General features: G+C 43.0%; 1 protein-coding gene across 2 annotated transcripts in view; it reads left to right on the forward strand.

Annotated features, from left to right (window-relative positions):
• Nucleotides 1-707: 707 nt before the first annotated feature.
• Nucleotides 708-21,166, forward strand: part of PIK3R4 (phosphoinositide-3-kinase regulatory subunit 4) — a 30,807-nt gene continuing 10,348 nt past the window's right edge. The window contains exons 1-12 of one of the 2 annotated variants that reach the window (XM_084858206.1): nucleotides 708-987; nucleotides 4,181-4,943; nucleotides 6,976-7,109; nucleotides 7,238-7,820; nucleotides 8,668-8,802; nucleotides 10,964-11,185; nucleotides 11,767-11,940; nucleotides 12,828-12,973; nucleotides 13,921-14,124; nucleotides 16,009-16,210; nucleotides 17,273-17,472; nucleotides 19,696-19,906. In XM_084858206.1, the coding sequence (XP_084714332.1) occupies nucleotides 4,214-4,943; nucleotides 6,976-7,109; nucleotides 7,238-7,820; nucleotides 8,668-8,802; nucleotides 10,964-11,185; nucleotides 11,767-11,940; nucleotides 12,828-12,973; nucleotides 13,921-14,124; nucleotides 16,009-16,210; nucleotides 17,273-17,472; nucleotides 19,696-19,906 (2,941 nt within the window). In that variant the 5' untranslated portion in view covers nucleotides 708-987; nucleotides 4,181-4,213. The remainder of the gene's footprint in view (nucleotides 988-4,180; nucleotides 4,944-6,975; nucleotides 7,110-7,237; nucleotides 7,821-8,667; nucleotides 8,803-10,963; nucleotides 11,186-11,766; nucleotides 11,941-12,827; nucleotides 12,974-13,920; nucleotides 14,125-16,008; nucleotides 16,211-17,272; nucleotides 17,473-19,695; nucleotides 19,907-21,166) is intronic. The other variant, XR_014792312.1, reaches the window with a different exon arrangement.

Raw genomic sequence — 21,166 nt, forward strand, 5'->3', positions numbered from 1 at the left:
CACGTTGAAACAAGCTTGGAAGCATATAGGTAGCCAGTGTAAGTGGGCCAGAGTCGGTCTTATAGGTGCACACCTTCTGATCTCAGTTATCGATCTGGCTGGCCTCTGCTTTTTGCATGAGCTGCAGCTTCTGAGCCGTCTTCAAAGGCAACCCCACGTAGAGTGTATTGCTGTAACCTAACTTGGAGGTTACCAGAGCAGAGCCAGGTTATCCCTGTCCAGATAGGGGCATAGCTGGGCCACCAACTGAAGTTGGCAGAAGGCGCCCGGTGCCACTGAGGCCACCTGAGCCTCGCTTCGCGTGCCAAGGACGGCTCCAGGAGGGCCCCCAAGCTGCGGATTTGCTCCTTCAAGGGGCGGGCAGCCCCATCCAGAACAGGTTGCGCACCCTCCACCCGGTCAGAAGAACCACCCGCTAACAGCATCTCAGCCTTGTCTGGACTGAGCTTCCGTTTATTAGCCCTCATCCAGCCCATTGCCGCAGCCAGGCAAACGAAGGAGGAAGTTTGGGACAGCAGCCAAGACGCAGCGGCTACAGTCACTCCCCCCCCCCGCATTTTTCTCCCGCTTTAAGAATAAAAATTAGACACCCCCTTCTTCCTTCTCTGACAGACGCCTCCTCCGCCCGATAGCTGAAAGCAGCAACGGATGAGCACCGCGCGACCCGCCTCCCGCTGCTCCTGACCGGCCTCCTCGGCTCGCTTCCCAGCCAAGCCGAGTTCAGCGACTGACTGACTGACTGACTGACTGCCGCCTCGCCGGCCCGGCCGGGCCGGGCCCGGCCCGGCCCGCCGGCCTCCCTCCCTCCCTCCCGGACTGCTCTTCCCGTCCTCCCCGCCAGGATGTGAGCTCACAACACCGCCTCCTTCCTCTTGTGTACGGCTTACCGGTTCCGTGTTGCAGGCGAGCCGAGGCTCCGGGGGCGATCCCGGCCCTGGTTCCCTCAGGCTGGACCGCCTCTAGCTCAGCCGAGGAGGGAGAGAGGCGGTGAGTCACGCGGCCGCGGGCGGGCGGGCTGGGTTGACCGCCTCCGCTGTGGCCCCACCGGTCGAGAGGAGGCGGGCTCGCTCGGGCGGGGGCGCGCGCTGCGAGGCTGCGGGTGTCGTCCCGCATTCAGGGCGCCCCGCTCTCCTTCGCTGCGGAGATGTCCCGTTTGCCAGAAGAACCTCGCAGCTCCGGGCCGAGTTCCACTTTCTGAGGACTCTTCATGAAGTCCTGCCCCAGTGGATGCCATGGTCTCCGCAAGCCCCAGATTTGGATATGACACCGCAAAGGGGGAAACGTATGAGGCATAGGGAGTGTGTTGGGGAGGGGCAGGCGGATACCTGTCTGTCTGCTCTCCCCCCCCCCCGCCCCGGTAGGACTCCTGTGTCTTTAACAGTTGCGTGCCAAGTAGGCTCGTTGGTGGAATTTCGTTCTCAACAAGATGGTGCCATTGGCTTCACTGGTTGGATTTCAGCCTGGAGCACAACTGTTAAGGGCAAAGGAACCCTGCTGTAAATTGTGTGTGTGTGTGTGTGTGTCTGTCTGCCTGTCTGTATACAGCTAATAAATCTTGGAAAGAAACTGAGTAGTTAAAGGATGTGAAGGGTGCAGATGTTTTGGGAATGTGGTGTGGTAGAAATTGGCCAAGAAGACAGTCATGCTGAGGGAGAGGCACACAACTGCCTTGTGAAATAGTGTTTCTGACGGAAAAACTACTTCAGAAATCAGTGGACTTTGAAGAAAGACATCTGCCATCAGCCTTTGAACTATTAAGTGTTCTGTTCCTTGTTATTTTACTAAAAAAAGAGAGCTGTTTACGTGGTTGAGGACCTCTATCAGCCCGACCCTTATCGTGTGTATTTTAAACTTGGATTGCTGAAGTACTGAGCAACTTATGGAGCAGTCCTATGCACGTTTAAACAGAAAAAACGTCCTACAACTCCCAGCATTCTCCGGCTAACACTGCTGGCTGGGGAATGCTGGGAGTTGTAGGATGTTTTCTGTCTAAACATGCACTGGATTGTGCCTTTTGATCAATATATGTGGTGGAAGTGGAATCTGATTTCTAGCCAAATTATAGGCTTTTCTATCTCATGACAGCTACATGACAATTTGTAATGTGTAAGTCACCATGAACATACCCCCATGTAGAAAGATGTTCAAAATCAAAGGGTGCATGTTTGAATATGGATCACCTGCAGTATAACCCATAATAAGTTAGTTCTACATGTCATTTAAAAAAAAGTTGCCTGTACATACCAATTCAGTTGGCACTGGATGCTTTACAATGCATAAACAAAGTGTGTGCAAGTGTATTATTATTATTATTATTATTATTATTTATTGCATTTTTATACTGCCCCATAGCTGAAGCTCTCTGGGTGGTTTACAAAAGATAAAACATTAAAATACAATATACAAAGTTTAAAAACCATTTACATAAAAGCATGTGGACAATATATACAAACAACATATAACTAAAAACAACTTTCAACTAAAACCATTTTAAAAAAAATAAATCTAACAATAAAACAACGCAGCTTAAAAACAGTATACAAAAGTCAGCAAAAGATGTATAAACAGAATGTTTATCAGTCTGGGTTCACGCTATACACACACAATGTACCCACTAATTTAATAACATGTAAAGCAGCCTTAAAAACTCATTTTGGGTTGAATTCAGACGAAATTAGTTGAACTTAGGTCCCATTGAAATCAATGGGATAAGTTAGTCATGACAGACTTCCCTGTTGAAATCTATGGGACATAATTTCAGTTTATGGCTGCAGCATGCTGAGAGTTGTAGGGTTTTTTTTTCTGTCTAAACTTGCATAGGATTGCACCCTAAGGCAATCCTAAGTGAAGTGGGGTCAAAGTGGCAGATCGTCTACCATACTGCTGTCTCATGCCAGCCAGGCCAGGAGTTGTGTGTGGGCGGGCTTGCCTTTTTTTGTTTTTTTTTCTCCCTGGCAATTTGTTTGTTTTCTATGTGCTCCCTCCCCTCTTGACACACAGACATTGGTTCCAAGGGACATAAATTAGTAATGCCACTCCATGCTGGCGCAGGTGATCCTGGGACTTCCCTGACAGACAGTAAATCCATGGCCTCCCGTTGCCTTGCATTCCTCTTTTTGGGGCCCATGCCTGAGAGAACCTTTGAAAGCTAGTAGAATTCGTATAACCATTGTGCACTCTTAAAATGATGGAGACACTTCAGTGTCTGAAAGACGGTTTTAGGAAACCGTTATTCAGATGACCATCCTTTTGTCTTGTAATGCTAGTCGTATTTTGACAGCAGTATTCATAAGCTTTGGCTCTATTAACACGTCTTTGGCACATAGCCCTATTGATATTCGTTGGACTGCACAAATGAAAATTTAAGAGCTATTGTGTAATTCTGTAGGAAGAGAGAGAATTCTCAGTATCAAGGATGGTAATATTTTGAAGGAGCCAATGGGAATAGTGGCATTTGGGCTGCTTAGTTATTAGTGAGAATACATTTTATATATCAAATTCCTGTAATTAGTACAGAGTAACAACATACATTACAGTCATTTTGTTTTTTGGCCCCAGTAATAAAGAAACGTGAAAGCCTATAAAATAGCACATCCACTATAATATGGATGGTTTTGTAGTTGTTTTTAATCCTTTGCAAACTGGCCTGAGTATTTGTGTCTACACTGGAAGGACAGGGTATGAATCATCTTGAATGAATGAATGAATAAATATGTTTATATCAACTTCTTTCTTAAAGATAAAATCCCAGTTTAAGAAATCTATGATTATCATAGAGGTGTGACCTGTTTATAGGTTCATGAAGCAGCAGTTAAGGTGCTAGAGACTAATATAATGAGCCATGAAGTTTACGCAAAACAGACTTCGTGTACAGGATTTGGCTACTAGGCTCTATAGTGACTTTTCTTAGGGTAAACACCCCCCGCCCATTCTACATGTTTAATTAACATTTAAAATCACATTACAAATATGTGCTCAGTTCAGTAGCATTAATAAAACAAAAAGAAATTAGCCAACAGATTCATTTTTTATGACGTATGAAAAATGCAGCCACTTATGATGGTAGCGTGTGTTTCAAAATGAAATGCTGTATGGTGTGTCATTTCTAAGCAGCTACACATAGATATTTTGAGAGGAACAACGCAGTCAAGAGATGAACAATAACTCTTTTCTCTTATAGGTGGAGTTGTGGCATAGAGGTGAAGGTACTGCCATGGGGAACCAGTTGGCTGGTATTGCCCCTTCTCAGATCCTTTCGGTTGACAGCTACTTCTCAGACATCCATGACTTTGAATATGACAAAAGCCTGGGCAGTACTCGGTTTTTTAAAGTTGCCCGAGCCAAGCACAGGGAAGGTCTGGTGGTTGTCAAGGTGTTTGCCATTCAAGATCCAACTTTACCATTAACGAGTTACAAGCAGGAGCTGGAGGAGCTTAAAATAAGGCTGCATTCTGCACAAAACTGTCTCCCCTTTCAGAAGACCACACTGACTGAAAAAGCAGCGATGCTTTTCAGGCAATATGTTCGGGATAATCTCTATGACCGCATTAGTACCCGGCCATTCCTAAACAACATTGAGAAGAGGTGGATAGCCTTCCAGATCTTGACTGCGGTGGACCAAGCACACAGATCTGGGGTCCGTCATGGGGACATCAAAACGGAAAACATCATGGTGACCAGCTGGAACTGGGTCCTTCTAACCGATTTTGCAAGTTTCAAACCGACCTACCTCCCTGAAGACAATCCTGCAGATTTCAATTATTTCTTTGATACATCGCGAAGGAGGACGTGTTACATCTCCCCAGAGCGCTTTGTTGATGGCAGCATATTTGCCACAGAACTGGAGAACTTGAGAGATCCTTCTACTCCCCTGGTAGACTTGGCCAACAGTAATCAACGAAGCAGGGGGGAACTTAAACGTGCAATGGACATCTTTTCTGCAGGTACTTTGATGTGATTAAGTAAAAGCCATGCATAGTCTGTGCTGTGCTATCATGGGAAACGAGTGGTGAAAATTTCAACTTTTGAAAATTAGTGTTGAAAAGTATATTTATTACATTTCTGTACCACTCAATAGCTGAAGCTCTCTGAGTATCTGATTTCTTGGGAGGTGGTGGTGGGGAACGTTTTGTGCAATCTTAGGATGAACTAAAACCATCAATGAGCTTTCTTCATACATGTGTATGAGATCTATAATGAAACTATGCAAGTTTCACTCCAGAGTGACTTAGGGCACAATCATATGCATATTTAGATGGAAAAAAGTCCTACAACTCCCAGCATTTCCCAGCCAGCCATGTTGGCTGGGGAATGTTGCGAGTTGTAGGACTTTTTTTTTCCCATCTAATCATGCATAGGATTGCACCCTTAATCGCTTTTATGGTAATTTTTATCTACCCTGAGGAAAACCATCACATAGGTCACCCTATGATTAAAGAGGTATAGTGTCTAGCTGGCTCTCCCAAGTCTCCTTTGAAACACTGAAGCCCTGGATTTGGTTGTTCAGCCAAATTATACTTTAAGGTATAACGTATGATAAGGGCCGCGGTGGCTTAGTGGTTAAGACGCTGAACTGCAGACTGGAAGGTCGGCAGGTCAGCAATTCGAGACCTGAGTGCTGCGTGTTGGAGTGAGCTCCCGTCTAAAGTCCCAGCTCCTGCCAACCTAGCAGTTCGAAAGCAAGAAATTGCAAGTAGATAAATAGGTACCACCTTGACGGGAAAGGTAACAGTGTTCCGTGCACCTCGGTGTTCAGTCATGCCGGCCACGTGACCACGGAAGCGTCTTCGGACAGTGCTGGCTCTTCGGCTTAGAAACGGGGATGAGCACCGCACCCTAGAGTCGGACACGACTGGTTGGGGACACCTTTACCTTACCTTTTTTATAACGTATGATACATCTCTCTGCGATTGTACCACTTCAGACATGGAAGAGTGTGTCTTTGTAAGGTCTTATATAAGTTAAGGAACTTATCCTTGCACATAGAAAACTAGCAAGTAAAGATGAAGAGCTCTAGCCTTGCTTTCTCCCGGATATACTAGCATTGCACATGCAGGATTTATTTTTTTTTTACACAGGGGAGCAATCAAACATGCCATCCTCACATCTGCATTCTGAAATGGTACTGTCCCAGGACAATTATTCTCTTAGTCTAGAGTTGTGAAGTACATTGAATAAGAATGGCATCTCTGTATTTTCTGAAGATCGGAGAGCTGACTTCAGAGTTTTGGCTGCAATTGGGTCCTGATCTTCCAGTGGGGTCTTTGCCAGCTTTTTGGTGGGGGTTATGATTCTACATTGGTAACTAGGTCACTGAGGAAAGGGGAAATATGATCTCTCTTCTTCTCAAATGTTGGAGCTTTCAAGGGAATGCATGGGCTGTCAGAAGGTGTCAGCCTAAGAGCTAGACTCACATGACCAGGAGATTAGAATGTACCACTGCAATGGGGAAGGGGGGGAATCATATATTTGAATGCTTACTCATATTAAAAAAGCACTGCATGTAAAAAGTAATATGTGACAGAGAGCTTCTTGTCTAGCCATCTCCCTGACATGCTAGTTTTCTTTATATAAGATTTTTTTTCATACCAGGAGCATTCAAACATGCAATATTCCCACCAGCAGTCTAAAGTGGCACAATCTAGCTCAAGCTGCAGTGCATGGTTCTCCTGCTTGGCTCTCTAAGATATGGAGGAGTCTTAGGTAAGCAGGGGATTAAAAAAACAAGGTGTATTGAAACTTCTACAGATGGGGACAAGGAGTGGAGAAAATTCTTTCATAAGACAAAATGTTTTGTGTTGTTTAAGGCAAGCTTATCAAATGCAGGCTGTTGTCGTGCTATTGCAAAGTGCATTGCATGCGAACACACGCACGCAGAATCCTTTGCGGCTCACTTAGTAGTTGTGTGATGCAGCTGATTTTAGCTATGAGTAGGCAAGGCAAGCAATTCTCAGACACTTGTTTTGTATTTTCCAGGCTGTGTAATAGCTGAGCTCTTTACAGAAGGTGTACCTCTGTTTGACTTGTCCCAGCTTTTGGCATATAGAAATGGCCTCTTTGCCCCCGAACAAGTCTTGAATAAAATTGAAGACCGAAGTATCAGAGAACTGGTAAATAATTCTACTCTCTTTACAGTAACTTCTTGTGTTTTCCACACTCACTTAACAGTAAACATTCTTTCTCCACTCTTCCTCCCCATTCCTTTTGTCCTGTTCTTTTTGCCCTTTTCCGTCTCTAGGTTACTCAGATGATCCAGTGTGAGCCAGAAAAACGTTTAGCAGCTGAAGACTACTTGAAACAACAACGTAACAATGCATTTCCTGAAATATTTTACACCTTTCTCCAGCCTTACATGGCTCAGTTTGCCAAGGAAACCTTTGTATCTGCAGATGAACGGATCCTTGTTATACGTAAAGATCTGGACAATATAATTCACAATCTCTGCGGACATGACCAAACGGAAAAAGCGGAAGGAGAGACGAAGGAAAATGGGCTGGTCATTTTGGTGTCTGTGATAACTTCATGCCTACAGACCCTCAAATACTGTGATTCTAAGCTAGCTGCCTTGGAGCTGATTCTCCAGTTGGCACCCAGGTTAAGCGTGGAAATCCTGCTGGATCGTATCACACCTTATCTCTTGCATTTCAGCAATGACTCTGTGCCCAGGGTGAGGGCAGAAGCTGTTAGGACACTCACTAAAGTTCTTGCTCTTGTCAAAGAAGTCCCACGTAATGATATAAATATCTACCCAGAGTACATCTTGCCAGGAATTGCACACTTGGCCCAAGATGAAGCCACTATTGTCCGGTTGGCTTATGCTGGTAAGAAGGAGAAGAGGGAATCACTTGAATGTCAGCTGTATTTCTTTTCAAAAATCAAATAACTGGATTAAGTTGATCTTAGTTTAAGTTAAATTATGATTAGTCCAACCTGGTGCCCTCCATATGTTTGGACTACAACTCCTAGGATTCCTGACCATTGGCCATGTTTGCTGGGGCTGATGGGAGTTGAAGTCCAAAGTAAGTGGAGGGCAGCAGATTGGTGAAGGCTGGATTAATGTATGCAAGTATTTATTTTTATTAGGTGCTGAATATGATTTTCCTTGTGTTAGAATTTGGGATTAAAAAAAATCAAATTCAATAATTTGGCCAGAATTTCAACAGCAATAACATATTTGGGTCCTACATAGCACTTGTCCCTGTGTCCCATTGATCTCTTTAAAACAACAGCATGAGTGTGCCTGTTTTGCATGTTTGTGATGTAAGAATAATAATTACTTTGCTGGATCCAAACAAAACTTGTCTAGGCCAGCATTCTTCTTCTGCCAGTGATCAGCTAGGTGCCTCTGAAAGCTGACAAGCAGGATGTGGTGGTGGTAACCAAGTCTATATTGCACTGACATGTAAAGAGACTCCCCCCAAACTGCATCTTAGTGGCTCCCCCCAAACTAGTAAATTTCTAAGGGAAGGAATTCTACCAAGTCCAACCCTGGAAGAGCTGCAAGACTTTGGCTTGGTGTTCTGTAGCTACAATTGAGCCAATATAAGATGTATTTGTTCGTGACACATCACATTTTAAGCATGTATTCAGTGTGCTTAACTATTGCCAGCTCTTATGGCTTGAAGTTAGCTTTCAAAACTCATGAATTATTATTTTAAATCTTTGCAGAGAACATAGCACTGTTGGCTGAAACGGCTCTGAGATTCTTGGAATTAGTCCAACTGAAAAACCTGAACATGGAAAATGAACCAAACAGTGAAGAAGCGGATGATGCAACACACCCTAGTGAAAATTATGACACTGGTGATGCACCTCTCACTTTTTTTTAACTTTGAACATGATTATATGTACACTTACTTAGTAGTAAGCCCCCTTGAATATAATGCCACTTACTTCAAATAAGCATACATATGATTGGACTGCTAATTTTTTGATGATCTGTTAATATTTCAGATTCCAGAAAGATGCCGAGAACTTTCATTTTCTAGGAACTATGATATGAATGTATGATCTCCCAACTATTGAATGAAACCAATGAATCGCAAAAGACAAAAACCCCAGTGACACAATCGAGTGGGGCTACTTTATACTGTCATTTAAGAAATCAGATCGATGAACGTTCTAGAAAAATACTTTAGAGGCGTTCTTACATAACAACAACCCATGGGTTAAATAAACCATGGGCTGACGGGGACAAGCGGGAGAGATCAGCTCCTTTGTAGGTTGTGGAGCATAACATGTGAAACTGGACTACTGGGTTGTTTAGGGGCTAAACAACTCAGCAGTTAGCCCAACAACAAACCATGGGTTAACCACTGGATTGTTTAGCCCCTAAACAACCCATCAATCTGGGTTCAGACATCATGCTCAACAACCTACAAAGAAGCCGATCATGGGTTATAAAGTAAAAGCGGAAGTAACAGGCATGTGGGAGGCAGCAAGATCTCTCCTGCTTGTGCGTGACAACCCATGGGTCATTAAACTGATAAGTTGTCATTATATGCGAACCAGACCTTCATCTTAAGCTAGCCACCATCCTGCTTGGCATTCCCAAGCGCTGTGTGGACTTGATAAGAGTATGTGCAGCTATACCCAAGTAGGGCCTTCTACATTCACTTCAGTATTGGTGTGATCTTCCACATGTGCAATGGGCATAAATATGCAGATGTTTTCTCAACACAGAACAAGGAAAGTAATATTTACACAAAGTTTTGTGGATGCACCAGAGCTTACACACCAGAGTTGCTCCATCAGGTTGAGGCTCTGTGTTCCAAACACAGCCACAGTACGTCTTAGGCTCTTAAGAGTTTCTGTTAGTTTCTGCAATCTGTTCCTGTTTCATTATTAAGCAAGTATTTTTTTTTGGCTTTGGGTTCTCTCTTCAATTTTAGTTTTACACATCTGCTATAAACCTCTTACTTCAAGGCTACAGAAAGTGCTATGATTGTCAGTTTCTAGGCAGGACATGACTGTGCTACCCATAAGGTTTTCTGAGCTGAATGGAAGCGCCTCTCTTGATTGGAAAGCCTTTCGTTCCTTTGCGCCCACTCTCCATAGTGGTCCTGCTCATGTTCTCCTATCCCTTGCCCCCTACCTTCTGTAGTGCAGAGTCTGAGCCCACTTTGCAAGACACAAGGTGCGTGGAATAATTCTTAAAGTGTATTGAAATGGCCAGGAAAAAGATGATCCCACTGTACTATGTTGCGTTCCTATGAAGAGGCAGTTTCTTAGGAAGCTTTTCTGCATACTTGCTGTCTTAGCTAACCATGTAGATTACTCCTCTAGGAGTGGTAATGTGACTATCAATGCAGCAATTCGTTCACCGTATCTCAACCAATTTCAGATGGGGAAGTGTAGGAGTGACACCTTTATGTTACTGCACATTGGGGCTATGAATGAGCACTGATGGGTGTGCTGTAGGCAGTACTGGTCGGGTGACTTGGCCTTGGGTTTCTGATGGTCTGACAGCCTACTACTGCGGTGGCCACTGTTTTTGGCAGATGTGCCACATGTCAAGTCCAAAGTATGAGACGGAGTGCCACATTCTTAAGTGCTCGTTACAGAACATATGTGTCCCCCTATGCTTGGTCATCTCCCCCTCTTCTCTTTACTGAGCAGAGGAACAGGTGTTTTATGTGCAACTCTGTAGAGATAGTCTGGGCTGTAGGTCTGACTCTACCATAGCCAGGCTGATGGGCCCTTCTGCTCCTGCCCATGTGTACTGCTAACTCCTGCTGCATCTGCCACTAGTGATACCCATGCCACAATATGGCCAACCATGGCTAACTGGTGAAATTTTTCAAAATATATTTTAATTAAAGTTTTATAAATGTTACAGAATTCAAAAATAATGACAAACAAAAAGAGATTACTGGGTGCAAATATACATTACGTGAAGCACGTCTCCCAGTTGTGGACTCACACCCTGGTTTTCCCTGACTCCATTTCTGTGGTACTCTTGCAGAGCTTCAGGCCTTGCACGAAATGGTCCAGCAGAAAGTTGTCACTTTGCTGAGCGATCCAGAAAACATTGTGAAACAGACCCTGATGGAAAATGGAATCACTCGCCTTTGTGTCTTTTTTGGACGTCAAAAAGCCAATGATGTTCTCCTGTCCCATATGATCACCTTTCTTAATGATAAGAATGATTGGCATCTACGGGGAGCTTTTTTTGACAGCATAGTGGGTATGTGCTTGGCAACAAAGAACATCTTTTCATTGTACTAAATGAGGCTTCGTTAGTTTTTAATTTGGAAATTAAAGGGGTTTAAGGAGTTGTCTCTCCCCTGACAAGCCGGAGAAATAGCCCATTGTTTGTTGCTGCATTATATCTTTGGCTTGTCAAGGGAGAGACAAGCCAGAGTTCCTGGTTTGCACATAGCGGTTAACAAACCATGGACAGAAGGTCCATGGGTGGTTGAGCCACTCCCACTTGCAGCAGGAGAGATCAAGCGACATGCACTAGCATGTTGCCACATTCACAATAACCCAGATTTAAAAAAAAACATATGGGTTGTTGTGATATGCAAATTGAGCCAATATCTCATGGCAATGAATTCTGTAGCTTAATTATGGATTATTTATGTAGAATGAGCTCTGATGTTGAACACTGCTGAGGCTGATCCATAGCTCAAATTAAGCCCTACTTATTATGTGTTTTTCCCCACATTTCCACTTTTTGACTCTGCCTGTATGTTGACTTTTCTTCTTGGATTGACTTAGCTTTTCGGTATAGTAATATGTGTTTTTATTCTGCCTGAATTTTAGGTGTTGCTGCTTATGTTGGCTGGCAAAGCTCCTCAATCTTAAAACCTCTGCTCCAGCAAGGGCTCAGTGATGCTGAAGAATTTGTCATATATAAAGCCCTCAATGCCCTTACCTGTATGTGCCAATTAGGGCTTCTGCAGAAACCACATATATATGAATTTTCCTGTGATATTGGTAAGCCAACTTTCCCGGAAGCAATATTCTACTTTAGTAATCTTTGTTTTGCACACGGTTTCACTGCCAGTATAGTTAGCTAGCATATCACTAGATTATAATCAGAATAGCTTTCATCAGTTGTCAGTTGGTGTCCATTGATGGAGGACTTATGGAACTGGCCCTATCCTATGCATTTTGTTCAGAAGTAATAGGGCTTCATTCAAAGTAACTGTGTTTAGGATAGCAGCCTTAGAAAGCAGAAAAGACGCTGTGAGGTGATCAGACTGCTATCTGAGTTTCTTCCCCTCCCTGCCCACTTCTGGGAGGGAGAGAAAACAAAGGCAGTAGGAGCACCCAGAAGAACATAGTGGGGTTCATAGTTTGAGCAAAACCAGCCAGAGAATCTGGCTGCTGGTGGAACTTTCTCTCCATTTCTGGAGAGAGCTCTTATATATATGTGGGAATTACTGACTGCCCTTACAATATATATTTGCAAGGGTGGTTTGCAGTAGTTACTATGCACAGTTTGGAACAGCGTTCCCCAACCTGGCACCCTCCAGATGTGTTGGACTGCAGCTGGCTAGGAATGATGGGAGTGGTAATCCAACACATCTGGAGGGCACCCAGTTGCAGGAGCTGGTTTAGAGTAAAACCAATAGAACTGCAGGTTAGAATGGTCCAAATTCTGTTGGTCCATTCTAACCTGTGTAATTTTCTGCCATAGAGCAAGATTGTAACATGAAAGGATTCTAGATAGATTATGTTGGATCCTGTTTGGAGTTTGGTCTGAAACTGGTGCATGTGCGCGTGTGTGTGTGAGAAAGAGAGAGAGAGAGAGCTTTCATTGGTCCTATCTCTGGAATTGTGTGAATCATATCTATTAAAATCTGGTTTCCTTTCCCTAGCACCATTTCTGTGCCATCCTAATCTCTGGATACGCTATGGAGCAGTAGGATTTATAACTGTTGTAGCACAGCATTTGAATATTGCTGATGTTTATTGCAAACTCATGCCTTACCTGCACCCTTTTATCACTCAGCCAATAATCCAGGTAATGAATCAACTGCATATGTATTCTTTACCCATTTAGAACTGCAGTATGCAAAGGTCCTTAAAATGATTTAGCTTAACATCTTCATGCCTTGACTGTGAGAGCTCAGTTAGATGCTAGGTTAGCCAAGAAGGTGCTGCCAAAACCAGCATCTCTGTGTTGAATCCTACCTATCTCTGCTGTATTGATTAGCAGTACTTGCCACATGATGCAGCAGTGGATCATGTTATGAGTTTCCCCGTACCTGCTCCATGTCATTGATTGGTGGAGGTGGGGAAACTTGGAGCATGACAGTCTACATCGCATAAGTGTTACACTAGGTGTTACAGTAGGGAGGAGGCAGACTTGGCACAGGAATGTTGTTTTCAGTGACATATCTGTGGCAGTGTAATGTGTAACCCAACTCTTATACACTACACAGAGATACTGCTACTTACACACCCAACTTTTCTAGGTTCTACCATGTAATATGCTGGTAACAGGAACAAATGATGCCATATCAGAAATGCATGTCTGGTTTGAAGAACACTTTAGTAAAACAGCCCAGATAATTCAAGCAGGCCTTGGGCAAATCCTGGTGAGCTCTCAGCTTTCATTTTGCATCTACTAAATGGAAATAATAGCTCCCTACCTCACAGGATTGATGTGAAAGAATACATGTTAACAATTTCACAGCACTTCATAATATGCAAAATGCTATAGAAACAACAAATAGTTGTTGAATGTTATCTAAACTAGTTATTTCAGAGCAATTTGACTAGAAAGGGATACATATGGTTCTTAGTTAGATTCTCAGTTTGTTTTGCACATTTGTAAGCCAGTCCCCTTCCTCTTCCAAAACCTGTCTCTGTGAACAAAGTGAACTTAATTTTTTCCCTCACAAACTATCTTAAGTTGTGTTTCTATGGCTGCCTCATTACTTTCTTGTTCCATTTCCTTAATTGCAGATAGATAAAGAAATAGTCCTTCTGAGTGTCCTCAAAGAGCCTGTAAGCCGTTCTATATTTGATTATGCTCTACGGTCAAAGGACATAGGAAGCCTTTTCAGAACTCTGCAACTTCGTCAGAAGAAAAGGAACGGGGCTGTTCCCGATTGCCCACCCCCGGAAGATCCAGCGATTGCACAGCTGCTGAAGAAGCTACTTTCTCAAGTAATTACTTATTGCTGTAGTCACACTGCTGAGGATCCATAATCAAGCAGGAATACGTATTGTGATATTATCTGTACAACAAAAAAGTATAGCTGTAGCACTGGTAATTCCTCCAGCAAACACCCTATCGAAATTAATCTGAGTGGTGAAAGACCTCCACAGTACTCTTTCAGTGTGGTTTACACTAGAGAGTTTCAAGTGGATTTAACCTGTGATCCCTGCCAAGAGAAGCACACAATTTGTGGTTGTGGTCTCTCAGTCAGTATGTTCACTTGAATGTTTCTTTTATTTTCCAGCCCTTTCCTATGGCCCCATCACTCCCCTCCAGCTGTATCATGTAGTTACTAATTTTGACCTTTTTGGCACTTTGTAGCTGCTACAGATGCCTTAAAAAAATTAAACTAATTGTGGAGGGTGGCAGAGGCAGCATGTAGGCCATGGGTCACAGGCAACATGTTGCCCACTCCTGATATAGTAGAATATGCAGCGTGACTCAGGGCCATTGCATAGTGAGTTTCCTCCCCTCTGTTCCATGTCAAAAGATGTTGCTGGCAGGGGAGAGTAAACTCGCTAAGTGATAGTTCCAGTAACGTATGCATAGGTGATATGGCTGTGTGTGAGAGAGAAATTGACCATGGCATCATAATCTCTAGACCAATTCTAAGAAAGGTTGTTTGCTAGCTCAAAGGGAAATGATTAGAGCTGATCAAAAATGTCTTAGCATCTAGTTGTAATTGATTACCAGAATCTCAGTAATTTTTGAGGATATTGGAAGAAGGGCATAATTTCCCTTCACTCAGAAATAAATTATTACTCATACATGCACACAGATAAAAAATAAGTATGGGAATCCCTAATATAGAATATTCACTGTTACAGTAGCATACCAGAGCAAAGATGGCTTCAAAAAAGGGCATGAGTTCATATTTCATTAGTTGAAGATGCAGATATAAAAAGATGTATGGATAGTCATTTCAATTGAGGTCTGTCAGTTCCAGTTGCCTGACATTCTTATTGCTAGGAGGAAAACCATAGTGGCTTCACCTTGAAATGTGAAATACCTACTGGTTTAGAATACCAACCAGAAGGAAAAGCAATCTTTCCATTTCTTTTCCAGCAAATTTGGCACAGATGAAAGGGAGCCAGCCTGTCTATGCATCCAAATCTTGGTCTTGCTCATTAATTGGGATGTGGGGCATTCTTTAATTTGGGATCAAAGCTTCAGTGACTAATCTACTGATTTTTAAAGTTTGTATGAATTATTCTTGGGCTACCTATGAGAATTTCCCATTTGCAGAGAAGTAAACTGTAGTAAGTGCCCTAGTAGTACAAGTCAGGTGTATGACTTCTTAGCACTTACTACAGGACAAAAGCATTTTACAGTTCTTACCTTGCTTATTTGTTGATCCATTAATTCTCCTAACAACCCTATGAGGTAGGTTAGATTACCCAAGAGATAGTGACTTGCCAATGGCCATGTGGTGTATTTCATGGTGGAGCAGAGATTTGTACCTGGGACATTGTTTTGCGCTCTGTTGCTCCAAATTATTCTGATTACTGATGGCCATGCTCTTTATTTTTGTTTCTCATTCAGCAAGGGCCCTTTCTTCACAGAATTCAGATCAGCTTGATTTCCAAAAATGTTCATTTCTGGATGATCCACAACAGACCATCCCACTAAATCAGTTTAGAAACAGTTCAGTGATGGTCTGCAGTAGTCAAACAGTTCCAGTGTAATTGCGTAAATATAACATTTTACACTCCAAGCCAGCTTGACCCCAGTTGCCACATGCTATATGAAAACTGGAATTTGCACTGGTGTTGCTTTGTTTTGATAAGTGAATAAATCCAACCATCTATTTTCTTGTTTTGTTTTGGGGATAGGGGATGACTGAGGAAGAAGAAGACAAGCTGCTGGCCTTAAGGGACTTCATGTTAAAGTCCAATAAAGCCAAGGCCAACATGGTGGACCAGAGCCATCTTCATGACAGCACCCAGAAAGGAGTGATTGACTTGGCAGCTCTGGGTATAATTGGGAGACAAGTTGATCTTGTCAAAACTAAGCAGGAGTCTGATGACAAACGTGGTTAGTATAATCTTGAGGTTCACATCTGCTGGTTTTTAAATAATTTACACTGGAGGATTTAAAATCTTTATCGATGTGGAAGATTTCTTTAGCCACGCTATGTTTTGGATTCAGATTTAGGCAAGCTTAGAGAAAGCAGGCTTCCCAGCCCCCTCCTCCCACCTCAGAGGCTCTGCTGAATGGGGTAAGCTGTGGTGCAGGGGGAAGTGGGGGATCTCTGAAAATCAGGCAGAGGAACCTGATTTTCAGGGTTGCCCTCATCCCCCGACCACCACCACAGCCTACCCCATTCAGCAGTGCCTCCCAGCACTCTGTATAACATTTTCAGGGAGCTGGAGGGGCCGCCGTAGAGAGGAGAGAGCAGGGAAGTTTTCTTGAGCCTGGTTGCATGCTCCTCAGTCTGGATCCAGCCCAATGTCTTGAAATGAAGTTGCTGTACATATTGGCCTGTCTGTCCACCTTGTCTTTTTGAATAGTAGCCTTTGGATGTAACTCGCTCCATATGTGTTTTTTGGGATGTACTCCCTTAAGTGATCTGAAAAGCAATCTTTGAAATAAATGATTCCTTCTCCTCCCCCCTGCCCCTGATTGGCTTTCTTCAGCATGTAGCTGATGCTTTGCCATCTTGTTGGAAATGTGATCATATTTCACACCAGCTGTAAGTCCCTTTATGTCAAATTATATATCACTTTCTTCCTTAATGCTGAGGCTAGCTTTATCTTGAACACAAACCACACTGTTCATTTGTTTCACTTGTGTGAAGGCTTCCTTATGGTTTCAGCATTTTAGAAGACATGGGTTATCTGTGCGGATTAAGATGGATATTCCAAGTTTATTTAGTCTGATGATGGATTGAAACATTCACCCAAATGATCATCTAGCAGCTGATTTATATAATCCAGCATTCAATTGTTTCACTTTTAACATGTTGTCAGAATAAATCTAGATGGGTAATTCAGTATCTGCTTATGCTGCTTGGGCCATGACCATTCTGGATTATTTGTTACAATAAATCATATTTGGTCTTATGATGATCCTTCTTTGGGGAATTTCTGATTTTAGCTAGGAAACAGGTGAAACAAGATTCTAATGTGAACGAAGAATGGAAGAGTATGTTTGGTGCTTTGGAACCTTCAAACATATCCCAACCAATTAGCAAAGGCCACAGTCAAGCCACAGATCAAGAAACAATCCAGACTGGGAAACCTCTTCGGTCAGAGTCCTCAGCTGGCATTTGTGTTCCTTTGTCATCCTCCCCACAGGTATTTTTCAGGATTTTTAAATTAGCATTTTACCCAGAAGATTTACCTTTACTGTAGAGGTGGGGAACCTCAAGCCCAGGGGCCAAATCCAGCCCCCCTGAGATCCCGAACTGGCCTGTTGGAATTCCCCAGATGGCCACGCCCCTTAACCTGGCCCCATGCCCTTTCCTGCAACCACTGATTGTTTGGTGGTGTCCTGGCTTTTGTGCAGTTTTTCCCCATTCTAAAAGGTTGAAATGTCTCTTGTAAGGCTTCGTTATTGGCAGTAAGAGCGCTGAGCTAAAATGTGCTGGGTTTTTTGGTCCTGCGCCTTTGGCCTACCCACCACTGGAATGTGGCCCCCCCAGAGCTTCTCCGAAATTGAATTTGGCCCTCGGGCTGAAAGAAGTTCCCCACCCTTGCCTTAATTTCTTTGAATGTTTTTCTGACTCTACACTTGTTATTTATGAGGTTTCTAAAAAAAGGTTGAGTTGTGCGTATTGGGGTCTGGGTGTTGTTGTTTTGTACATGATTAACTCCTGAAATGGTAGCCTCCAAACTCTGGCCAGCCTCCGAATCTGATGTTGTGGGCTGCATTGGATGTTGAAGTGGATTGGAGAGCCAGCAGCCACTGGCAAGATCCAGAATTCTTGCTTCACTTGTCTTGTGTCTCAGGTGTAAATGTACGGTGCATGGTATTGGTATTCTTATCCCTGATCGGTGGAGTTCATAGCTACATAGAGAACACCAGAGCTGATCACACAATCCAAATCTTTTTGCAGGCAATGCATCCTGAGGGTCCCCAGAGGTTCAATTGCATAAAACAATTGCAAGTTATCTGGGCCTTCCACTGATAGAGTCACAGTTTTCTAGTGGCTGCTTCTGTGATTGTGGCAGCACATTTTTAAGACACTGTGATCATGGGGATTTCTTCCAGGGGCTATTGCTACTATTCACAGAGGGCAACGGTGTTCTCCATACAAATGCCCCTCTGGGTGCCATTGGGACATATTGCACAGAGTAAGACTTTGATGCCATGAATAGTTGGGAATGCAACTTGCAGTTTCTTGAGTAGAAGAAGGTAGTTGTGTCATGTTCATCTTTTTAGTATGAGCATGGGAAGCAGTCTTTCCAACACCTTGTCGTGGTTATCCATGTAGTATCCAGGTTTGTGACTGTCATGTGTTATATGTGGGACTGCCTTTGAAAAAGTCTTTGGAAACTTTGACTGGTTCAGAACCAGATTTTTGACAGGGACTTATTGGTGAGCATGTTCTACGTCCACTTGAAGATCTTCATTGGCCCCTAGTTTGTTTCAGGGTACAATTGAAATGCATGTTTTGACCTTAACAATGCTAACCGGTCTGAGACCTAGAAGGACCAGCTGTTCCCATATAACCTGCCTGAGGTCATCATTGGAGGCTCATCTCTGGGTGCCATCACCTTCTGAGTTCTGGCGATCAGAGGGAGGATTTCCTATGGCTATGCTCTGATTGGTGCTGCTTTTGCTAACCTTTAGGAGCCAAGCAAAGTATGTCCTGTTTTTCTGGGCTTTGAGGGTTTGTTAATTTTCTACATTCTTCCCCACCATGTTTGTCTGCTTGGCTCATTGGCTGCTGGATATTTAACAGCTGAGCTTTGTTACATTGTAGTACTTACAATGGCATGTTTCTTTTGGTATTTCTGCTGTTTGTAATTACAGTTAGGTGTGTTTTAATGAATTGTGAAGCTGCTTTGAATGCCATATATGGTAAAAAGACAGTAATGTGTGTGTGTCTATAAATTATTGTATTGTTTGTAGGGGTGAACATACTTCCAACAAAGAAGTTAATATTACTGGCAGCATACTATGGGTTGAATTCAGACTTCGCCATACTTAGACTAGATCCATTGAATTCAGTGGGACTTAAGGTAATCATGGCAAACTTAAGTTCCATTATTTGCAGTGGGTCTACTCTAAGTATGACTAAGTGAATACAACCCCATCTTTTTACAGCAGTTGTAACATTAGTAACCATCATGGATATTGATTATGTACTCTGTGATTCAAATGTTAGGGCAGCTCCTCAGCATTGACCTAACTGCTTGCTGTTTAGTGAAATGAGAGTTTGATTTAAGTGGATTTCTGATGCAATATTTAGTTTAAAATGATAAGAAAAAAGACAGCCCCCTGCTCTTTGAAACAGAAAACACTGACCACATGACCTCTGAACATGACTATGGAACATGATTTATGGCTTTCAGGCCACAGATGGAGCAGTTGTCCAAACCAGAAAACCAACCATACAAGTTTTAAGCAGTATAGCTTCACCCTCCACTTACCAGTTGCGCATCACTACTTGTAAAACAGAACTTCAGCAGCTGATCCAGCAGAAGCGTGAACAATGCAATGCAGAAAGGATTGCCAAGCAGATGATGGAGAATGCTGAATGGGAAAGCAAGCCACCTCCTCCAGGTGATACTTGGTATACTCTTGACAAAAGGCCAGTGCTGCTATGAGGGTAACTCTAAAATGCAATTTCACTTCTGCAGACACCAATGTCTACTGGCACTGAATTTAGAGCAGGGGGTGGGAGGAAGAGGGACATATATTTATGGGGTCCTCCTAGTGGCTCCAGTTTATAGAGAATGACTTGCATGTTCCTGTCACACACTGCCAGTTCCAATGCTATGTGAAGATAGTTTAGAACTCACTTTAGTTAGATGATGCCTAAGAAACTGAAAACAACAACTTCTTTCCTTACTGTTTCTGATTAAGTCACTGGACTTCTTACAACGCTTCTATGTACTTTGTTGTTGTTGTTCAGTCGTTCAGTCGTGTCCGACTCTTCGTGACCCCATGGACCATAGCACGCCAGGCCTTCCTGTCCTGCGCTCTCTCCCGGAGTGTGCTCAACTTCATATTCATTGCATCGGTGATGCTATCTAGTTATCTCATCTATGTACTTATAAGCCTATTTATCCAGCCGATGTAGGTAAAATATATAAAAGCTAAAGGCTGCATTATGGATATTACCAGGGGAGAGTACAGTAGGGTCATTCAGAGTAGGCCTTTGGACAGTTTTCTGCACTCAGTGATGAATTTGACATTGAAGTGCATCCACATGGAAAGGTTTACAAAGGTCCCTGGTGCTTCTTGATGGAGGGCTCCTAGTGCTACCAATCAGAAGACCTTGTGCAGCTGTTCCGACTGTCCCTCCTTAATTGTTTTTTTGTGGTCAAGAAAAGATGGAACAAGTGGTGGGAAAATAAGGGAAGATTACAAAGGAAAGATGCCGTTGTCTCCTGTGCCCACCCCCTCGCCCCAATTCCGTGAATGAGGCAGGGTGATTGCACTATACTAGCCTTGTCTGGAATCACCCAGAGTTTAGTTTTCCATCTGTGACTGAAGAGAGCCAGAAACGTGTTAATGTTTATACTGCATGACATTTATCTCTATTATCTATGTATCGCCTGACATACTTAAAAGCAAATAGTTGGCAAAATGTTGTCCTACCTGAAAGTTTGTTTTTTAGAGCAGAAAAATGCATTGCATAAATAATATATTATTAGCCCTTTCATCTTTTTTCACATATCTGAAATATGTAAATAAGCCTCAGTCTGTTCAAAAGTAATGCCACTACTTTTTGTTAACAAAATACTGTTGCACCATAAACTGTGGTCACACCAAAGCCACATGGAGCTTTGATTTTTATTTTAAATTCAAAATACTCCA

This window comes from Heloderma suspectum, chromosome 5, assembly GCF_057233095.1.
Source record: "Heloderma suspectum isolate Gila_16-S chromosome 5, 16-S_ref, whole genome shotgun sequence".
NCBI classification, from domain to species: Eukaryota; Metazoa; Chordata; class Lepidosauria; order Squamata; family Helodermatidae; genus Heloderma; species Heloderma suspectum.